We start from the raw sequence: 9659 nt of genomic DNA, 5'->3' as shown, positions 1-9659 counted from the left end.
CTTCGAATTTGGAACAGAAACAATGAATTTTGCAGAAATCATTGAAATAATCATAGAAAGGGTGTGTTTTCTTGACTAATATTGCGGTTACTGATATAAAATAGTATGAAAACGTTGTCACCATTCAACAGAATTTGACTCGCTATTATGTTAATTCCATTTGCGATTTCGGTAGATTTATTACGACGAGCGACGCAGCTGTTTTTACATGCTTTTTCGATCATAATTAAACGAATGCATAATTTAAAATGTATATTTTAAATAAAAATCACAATACACTTTGTATAGTATCTTGTCCTACACTGGTATCGTTCACCATGTCATACATTGGGAGGAAAAGCATTTTTTACTTCTATGATTTTAAGACAAAACAAATTAATTTCTGCATTTCATTTCGACAGATTTAAAATTTAATTTGGCTTAATGCAATAAGGTTATTAAGATTGTTATGCTTAAAGTCTCATTATGTTTTAATGAGGTAAACTTTTTTTTGTAAGTATATCCAAATGACTTCTCTTTATATTTTGCGGCAGTTTTAACAAATACGCGGAATTAAATATTGCCATTTAAAGAACATAAACAATGCTGTATTGCACCTGTGTACTAATATGAAAAAACCCGTAAAAGTCGTTTTAATCTGGCACATCAATGAAGTCGTTTGTATATTCAGATTGTTCAATGATAGCATGTAAGCACAACACTATTTTTTATATAGCACACATACTTTATTTAAGACGTTCGAACCTTATAGTTTCACATGAAATGGTTCTAGTTTTAATTACACATTGCATTGCGAACAACCGATAACGAAACTCAAATGTTGCATGTTTCTACATTTTAAAGGTAGTCAAGCTGAATAATTTATCGTTCCAAGGACTTCAGCGCAATACCCTTTTAGATTCATATCATTTGATGAATAAATTTCAGATTGTAAAAATGTATCACTGCATAACTTTTCAACGGTAAGAGACGAATCATACCTTCGTCATTGCGTTTCTGTAGGGTGTGTTTCTTATTGAAAATATACGTTATATACTTAAGTTCTGACATGACAAAATAATGATATATAAAAACATTATACACCAAGCTGCAAATAAAAGAATGGCAAAAGCGAGACAATGCATTTATTTTCAGATGTAAAATATCATCTCGATTCTGTCTCAATGAATTATTATCAGACAAACTCGCATGCCCAGTAAGTTGGTGAGGTTAAAATATTTTCTAACTTGCACCTGATCTTGAAAAACAGAGTATTTATCCAAATTAGATGATCAAAAGTCAAATGTGCATGACAAATATGAAAGGTACTAGTGACAGACATGCATATTCATATATAGATAAGGATGTTAGTATCAATGTACAAATACAGCAAAACGATGGTTTCAAATATGCTGTAAAACGACAACCACAGCCACTATGACTAATGATTCTGTTTTATCTTGCCGCACAAACAGTAACTCTTCAGGTTTATTTGACAATCTCAAAGCTTTCAGGAATGAAAACAAGTAACGTCCGGTGCTAATCTATCTTAATATTAACAGCATACGATACAAAATCCATGAAATTCGTAAAGTTCTTAAAAAAAACTTTCAGATCCGCTCGTTATTGTTGAAACCAAATTGAATAACAGCTTCAGCAACGACCCTTTTCATCGCAGTTGGATACAAACTAGAACGACAAGATCGCAATAGCTATGGCGGAAGATTGATGGCCTTCAGGCGAGCTGATCACCCCTTACAGCGCCGCAGGGTCATGGAAAGTTACAAATTTGAGTGTTTGTGCTACCAAAAATACCTCCAGGGGCGTAAAAGTGGTTCGTTTGTATGGCGAACCATCGATGTCGGATACAGGTTTTAACATAAAAAAATTACCTATAAATGATAAAAAAAAGTTGATATGAACTTTCATTGCAGTCATATCGACTGTCACAACGTCATAGCAACCTTTAAAGATTAGATAAAAATGTGGGCTATTTATGAAAACGGATGTAACTTTTATGACATCAATACTTCTAATGAACATCGTTTCCATGTACCGTCCATTTCGCCTATATTCTTGAGGACATAGATGATATATATTGGCCGTACGAAGATCTTTTGAAACAGTTATTGGCGAGCATGCCGCAGAAAAAGGGAATCCCCCAACCTTACATGAAATCTAGGTCCCGTAATTTTATTTTAAAAAAACTCTTCAAGCAAGAATCACCTTTAACGGAAATCAAATCATGGTAAATTGGTTAAGCTAAACAAATTTCAGGAATCTTAAAACCAAGATCCGGCCGGCAATTAAACCTTTTCTCCAACAGAAACCCACAAATGAATCGAATAACCCAATAATACTCAAAAGACAAGCTAGGAATATTTGGATTCTAAACAAAAGCTAGTGGCAAATACAATTAAATTATTTCACATCAATGCAGCGTAACATATTGGATTATATTGAACATAGCTTAAAGATAAAGATAAAGACCTTAGTATTAAAAAAAACAGGAGCATTTCCAAATGTCAGCTAATTTTCATTTCATTATGGTCACCGATAAAGATATTGGAAAATATATCAATAAGTCAAATCGAAAAGAAATCAACAGGAATAGATCAGATCCCCCAAAACGCATCAATGCTGGCAAAGATACATTCTGAAAACATGACCAATGAAATCAAGGATCATTTCCATGTATTCTTAAGCTAGCAAACGTTACCCTTATTTTTTAAGAAAGATTATCACTTCATTGAAAAGAAATGTAGACTTGTCAGCATTTTACCATCAAACTCCAATATATGAACGGGTCATCAATTGGATGTCAAACTACCCTGTTAAGGCTTGTGGACTACCGAAAAAAAAACTTGATGAGGACAAATATGTAGGTGCAGTTCTAATGGACCTCTCAAAGGCATTCGAAAGCCTGCCCCTTGATCTCATCTAAGACGAGGTTAATGCATTTGGTCTTTCAGTTATAGAATGAAAACTTATACAAACAAAAATCAACGAGTAAAACTCAGTCAAATTACCAGCGAGTTGAACTCCATCCTTAAGTTCGTGAAACAATATTAGGGCCTCTGTTCTTCAACATTTTTCTAAATATCATATTCTTATTTATCAATTATGCAGCTTTGAATAAGTATGCAGATTACAGTATTAATTATGTGTGGGATAAAATCCTGATATTGTTTTGATCACCCTTGAAGAAGAAAGTCACATTTTTATATACTGGGTTACTTCCAATCAAATGTAGGCTTACCCAGATAAATGGCAAGCAATTTCAGTTTGTTCCAAGACCGTTAAAAAGTTGAAGCTATTCAATATATTTATTCACATTATTGTAAGGCATTGAGGTAGATAGTCGTGTGTTTTTTATTGCCAGATTTTTAAAATGTGCAAAAAGCAGTTTAACAACTGAATATCATTCAAAGACTTAGCAAATTTTTGACAATCAATATAAGCTTATTATCTTTAAATTATTTATGAGATTAAAATCAGCTTTAATTTTTCTTAACCGCTTGCAAAAGGGGTATCCACAGTATCATCAATAGAATAACGGAATGGAATGGTCTCGTTGATAACAAAGCGATTAACTTAACAGCAATTAAATAAATCTTACGAGCTTTGCTTCACATGTAATAACTCTTTTTCTAAAGATTATGATATGTTTTTGGGTTATATCCAATGATTTGCAAGACGATACCACCAAAACTATAACAAACCTCGAGGCGTCCATCAACGGTTTAATTCATGAACATTAAAATAAATATGGATCAGCAAAACAAGTTTTTATTATTCAGATAAGCATATTGATATATTATCCTCAATCATAGAACAACATTTTATAAATGAATTAATGTAAACTGTTCGGACACATTAAATGGGTATTAAATTACTCGGCACATTACTCGAAGGCTTCGTTTTTTATAACTTGGTTTACAAGCCTTAAGACCCGATTCCGGCAAACTTGAAAATTCAATGACTATTCAATGACAATGGATTACATATAACAGTATAAATCATATAATATCGGAACGTACGTCACCCATATGTAAGTTACGTAGTGACGGTGCGCGCGCTAAATTCAGACCTGTATAAACTCGGTTCAATGGCATTTTTGTTACTTCAAAAATCGTTCTGATAAAGTTGGGGGTTAAATAATGTCAAAATGGTTAAGGGAAGACATTTGCATATACATACATTTCGATAAATTTACATTACTATACTATACTGGGACTGTATTTCAACCTTATGAGACGAATCTTTTAGGACCCGGGGTTCATTTAATATTTGTTCTTTTTCCGAAATTTACGTATATTTATATATGAAGAACATTAATATTATATAAAACAAAGAAGCAGGGATCTTAAACTTTTAAGGTAAGTAAGTCATAACCATGTTATGAACATGTTTTTTAGATCTTAGGTCAATGTCGAGATGCCCTTCAGTTGAAAATCGATTTACATCTAATAGATGAAAACGATTTGGCTCAGGGACATCCAACTTTGGAAGTATGATTTTCATGAACAATAGATGAACCATATTTTTTAGATCAGTGGTTTAAAGGACTCGTTCGTGATGACTGTTATGATGATAAAGTTAAAAACCGGTTTTCGATCAATATCCAAAGATTGCTTTGACTCAAGAACCTCAAACTTTGTAGGCAGGTTGGTAATGACTCTATTACTTTTTAGGTCAGTTGGTCAATGATCTAGATCGTTGTGACCGTAAACTAAACATACGTAGTTTCATATCAGTGCTACGACCTAGACACATCAAAGAGGTCCATCATAGATGGCAAGGACACTTACTTTTGACGTAAGTTGGTAAAAAAAGTATATGGCGTGGTGACCTTGAGCTAAACCCCCGATTTGGTTTATTAATTGAAGAATGTTTGGATCCAAGTAACTTAACTTGGTATGCTAGTGGCCTGCCTCTGCTCCTTTTAGAGATGTTTCAAAAAGGTTGGCGAAGTCTTTGATGCTTTGCATCAAAATTAATTTTTGTGTTTACCTGTAACGTAACAAAGGAGTTTTTACTGTTAGCTCCTGCTTGATGCATTCAAGTGCGGGGGATATCTGAGTCTTGCTGTAATTGAATGAATGTATACGTTTTATTGACTTCCAAGTTGATTTTTAAGCCTTTATTGATAAATGGTAGGACAAGTGTTAGGCTGAGATATCGTTAACCAGAATTTGCCCCCTGTTTCTTCCACATACCGATCCAATTAACATTTAATAACATATCACTATTGAAATGATGTGATCCCTGCAATTGTATATGTTGTCTTGCACGCGAAGTCGTGACGTTGTGAGTCGTCACGACGAATGTCTTTTGAGCTTCTAACAACCTACGGATTAAGATATGGACCGCATACTCGTCCGTGTAGTTTAGATTGTTACAATGTTTTGAATGTAGATAAAGTAGTGTGTACCTATATCAACTTGACCATTTACTCCTTTATCTTGTCCCATGTACACATGTTGTCGACAGGTTACAGCGAGAGATAAGAAAGTATAAAATTATTTGATTTTATGTATTGCTCCAAGTGGCCATATTGAAAAACGCTTAAACTGATCATGTTCGGATTTGATCGTTCGTACGTAAAACGTTTAATATGTATGTATAAAGATATATTTAGAAAAAAATAATACCATTCTTTCATTGATCTGTACTGTATTTAGATGCTAATAAGCAGGAGAACTATTTTTTAAAACAGGCAATACCAGATGTGTTGCTCGACCGAGCCAGTATAACTCTCCGGCTGTTAGACACCGGTTCATATGTTTTTACCTTGTCTGTCTTCCGAGTTATTGTCATAGCGTTTTACGACGGCGTCGTCGGCATTGGAGTTGTATTGTAAACTTTTTAGCCGTCGCCATAACACAAAACCGTTCAAGATATAAAAAAAGAAACTTGTTATCATTCACATGTCTGAAGAACCATAGTACACACGCAAAGCCATGTCCATTACTCAGGCTTTATTAATTGTTGTTTACAAGGCCGCTACGGTTGGCAAACCTAGGCTCGTCTATTGTAGTTAAATCGCAAAAAGGTCTTGTGTCCTTTTTTGCGATTTAACTACTACAGACGAGCCTAGGTTTGCCAACCGTAGCGGCCTTGTTGTTTATAAAACATTCATTTAATCACCATTTTTTGGTTAATTTTGAGGGTTTTGGTGGGGTTACGAATTCCTTTGTTTCAGGAATTTGTATGCACGAGATGTATTTTCACATATATTGCAATTTTCAACAATTTCGACATGTTTACATGCGTGACTTCACAGTGTTTGTCCACGGTAATAAGTTCATTATCAATTGTGTGATGGGTCTAAAGATAATGATACTATTTATTAATTATAAGTACTTATTCTCTTATTGTAATTAGCAACAATTGCTACATGTCTATACATGCGTGAGTTTACAGTTTTTGTAGACGGTAGTAAGGTCCTTACCGTTTTGCGTGATGGGTCCAAAGATAATGATATGCTGTGTCACTTTGAATAGAATGACTGGATCTACGTAAATCATTTACTCGTTTGCTTCAAATTCTCGTGTTGTTTTTGTTTTAATTTCAGCGATACTGTACTTGTCCGTGTAGTTTTAATGTTCGTTTGGAGTCATGAACATACAGATTGTTTTTATCAAGTGAGCATGTTAAAGTTCTGTATGTGTACATTTTCCTGATCATGCAGCATGGTTGTTCCTTGTGAGTGGTTTGGTGTCATCGAAAGCGGTCCAACTAGAAGGTTTGTAAACGAACGATTGGCAAATCCCTGTTATGTGTGATGTAATTTTGGAAATGACCTACCACCACTGCTATAGAGGTATATTCCTGTCCGTTCTGCTCATCATTCGGAACAATAATAGCTAGAGCGATCGGATTTGCTACACATATACTCATTGCTGTAGATAACCCATGAAGTTGCTTTGAAATGCGTTCAACAGTTTATAATTTTCTAACTTAAGGCCTCCATAAAATATCGACGCTTCGCCGACTTCAATTCAAAAGTAATGGGAAAAAAACTTAACAAAAGGGTCGAACTCAATCGAAATGCCACTAAAATAGTGGGATTCCCAAATTTATCTGCGTTTCTGTCTTGTGTTGCCTAGTTTCTGTATAAGAGGGTTCATGTCTTACACAATTCAAACCAAGAAACTTTTATTAATTGTATACTTCTAGGTTACATGGACTTTGTTTAAACAGTATATGATCAATGCATGTATGCTCGTACTTTATCATTGTTTACACTAAAATGCCGATTTGCTCTGTTGAATTGCATTTGGATTTGAATGTGTGTTTGTTTCGATGTCCTTAACTAACGCTAATTTGACATTGGATTTTACATTATGACCTTAACAGCTGTTGATGCATTTTCAAACATTGGAATGTCATGATAGATATCATTAACATGACTTATCTCGCTTACTTCAGACATCCAGAGTGGCTCGGTGCCCAATGCAACTACACATAGTAAGACATATATAAGCTATATTTACATAAACACATCAAAGATATAATGGCACACTTTTCTAGAATAGTATTGTTTTCCAAAAACTGAAAAGTACAGTCGATATTGTACATTCATTGTTTATTGTAATGTGGTAACGTATTTATTTCTTAGTTTTTAATGCACTGGTTTATTCCTGAACATTACCAGCACAATTTTGTGGTGTCAATAATTGAAAGCAAGGTAACGTGTATTTCAGGGACATGTTATGCCTGCTCGGGACCCGTAAGCCTTTGCGAGAACCTTTACCACCCCGTTACATGCACTGTGGACAAGCAATTTTGCATAAATGAGCTGAAAAACAACGCAGTTGCATCGAGAACAGTAGTTAGAAGGTACAGAAAGATCTAACATAGTCGTTAATGTATTTCCGCAAGAAAGCGCTTTTAGTTTCAATTTGTACCCAAGCGAAAATCAATCAAAGAACAACACGATTACTTCCTTCATTTTTTTAAACTTTTGGCTACTGAGAAAAAATAGCCCGTCATATAAATACGTCTAGAAAATTGAATTCTTGCAATGCATATCTAAGTAATTATGATAACACTTGTGTAATTTAAAAAGGATAGTGTATCTTTATACCAAAGAAACAGAGTTAAGAAGTCGATGTTTTGTTTGTCTTTGGACAACTTTGAGGTTGATTACAACCCCAGTGAACTATTAATTTGCTGTCCGTTCCAATGTGGTTACCCGAACCTTTAATAAAGATATTTTAACGTTTATATAATATCCTGTTGACTGTTATTCTATTTTTGTAGGGTTATCGTTAAGTTGTTTGTTATTAAGCTTGGCCCTCAATTTACATTGTATTACAAGAAATGTATAGAACGAAAACTTACCAACCAACGTTAAGAGATTGAGTGTGACAATAAGGCAATATACTTTTTGTTATCCTCAAACTACTAGGCATTGGATATATCATCTGTTGACCAGTGTGTTGCCAACAACGCCTGTAGCCTAAAATGTTTCCCTGGGGTGAAAATGGTTCACGAACGCTTAACATCATACATATTAGTAGACTTTGTTGCCGCCTTATAGAATATTATCATACTATTTCTTTCGTTCAGTTCGCAATGCTACATATGTATTTTGCCTGCGTTTCTCTTTCACCCAATATTTGAACGTTTTGAGCACGGTGATGTATTTAATTTCTTTAGTCACTAGCAGCAGATTTTTCCAGGTCAAAGACTTTGAATCAAAATCACAATTTTATAGATCATCAAACTACAACATGTGGGAAAATGATTTTGTTTCGATTAAACGTATTGCAAGTTGGTGGTAGTTGTAAAACTAAATTTCTGGAAGGTATCAAAATGAAGTCTCGTTCTATACATGTTCAAATGTTGACGTTGAACGGCATTTGTTATTGAGATCAAAATAGAAAGCTTTCAGCAGAAATAATTTCGCGTGGTAATAAAACAGATGCTCGCGCTAAATTTAAAACGAGTGTCTCGACCAACGATGATCAGGTCTCCTGGCAATTGCTAAATATTGGCTCATATTTATCGCATTCTAAACGAAAACTGTTTAATACACTTTTATTAATTTATTCTATAAACATTTTACTGATTTATTGTTTAAATAGACTATTAACACGAACACAAGATTGTTTGCTTATACTGATCCTTATTATCTTATCTGCTAATTTAGATTTGCAGAACTCAACATTACTAGAAGTATAAATGCATTCGGCGTTCTGAGGAATTTTGTTTCAATTCAGATGTGGTACTGAACAGGAATGTCATGACGGCTGGTTCGTTAAGTACTCATCGAACGACAGGTGTCTTAACTTCGACGAACGTTTCTTATACACGAGCAGTTTCACCTGCGAGTTTTGTTGTACATCCGATAACTGCAACATAAACGTCAATCCTACGGACCTATTCGATCTCACACTGGGCTAAGACATGTTTACTGCATTGCTCGTTTTTTTCATGTCATCAAAGAAATTGTATTGGTTTTTATGTTACCCGATGAACTCTTAATACCAGAAACAATCAGTTTTCTTATTTCTTTTATATATTTCAATATTTTTCGTAACTCGTTAAAATAGATATTACCTTGTAACTTTCACTGGCAACGCAAAGGCGGTTACCACAATATTCACTGTCGTGAGTTTTTAATTGGTTTCGATGTTTACCATTGAGGGTCACGTGATCAAAATGGACCA

At 34.3% G+C, this 9659-nt stretch overlaps 1 protein-coding gene across 1 annotated transcript; it reads left to right on the top strand.

The window, feature by feature from the left end:
* The first annotated feature begins 5517 nt into the window (after nucleotides 1-5517).
* Nucleotides 5518-9414, top strand: LOC128212846 (uncharacterized). Its single transcript, XM_052918189.1, has 5 exons — nucleotides 5518-5598; nucleotides 6674-6727; nucleotides 7414-7452; nucleotides 7689-7824; nucleotides 9210-9414. Exons 1-5 carry the CDS (start codon nucleotides 5559-5561, stop codon nucleotides 9391-9393), a joined length of 453 nt encoding a protein of 150 aa, XP_052774149.1. The 5' UTR covers nucleotides 5518-5558; the 3' UTR covers nucleotides 9394-9414.
* Nucleotides 9415-9659: the final 245 nt, after the last annotated feature.

Source organism: Mya arenaria, chromosome 13, assembly GCF_026914265.1.
Source record: "Mya arenaria isolate MELC-2E11 chromosome 13, ASM2691426v1".
NCBI classification, from domain to species: Eukaryota; Metazoa; Mollusca; class Bivalvia; order Myida; family Myidae; genus Mya; species Mya arenaria.
Note: the sequence above shows the minus strand (reverse complement) of the source record. Positions and strands in the feature narration are given on the sequence as shown.

What these genes read in the sequence shown, in the direction of transcription:
- LOC128212846 (XM_052918189.1), top strand. Translation starts at nt 5,559, where the DNA reads ATGTTCGGATTTGATCGTTCGTACGTAAAACGTTTAATAT. An exon ending in GTACGTAAAACGTTTAATAT is followed by an intron (nt 5,599 to 6,673) that starts GTATGTATAAAG and finishes CTGATCATGCAG; the next exon opens with CATGGTTGTTCCTTGTGAGT. An exon ending in TCGAGAACAGTAGTTAGAAG is followed by an intron (nt 7,825 to 9,209) that starts GTACAGAAAGAT and finishes GTTTCAATTCAG; the next exon opens with ATGTGGTACTGAACAGGAAT.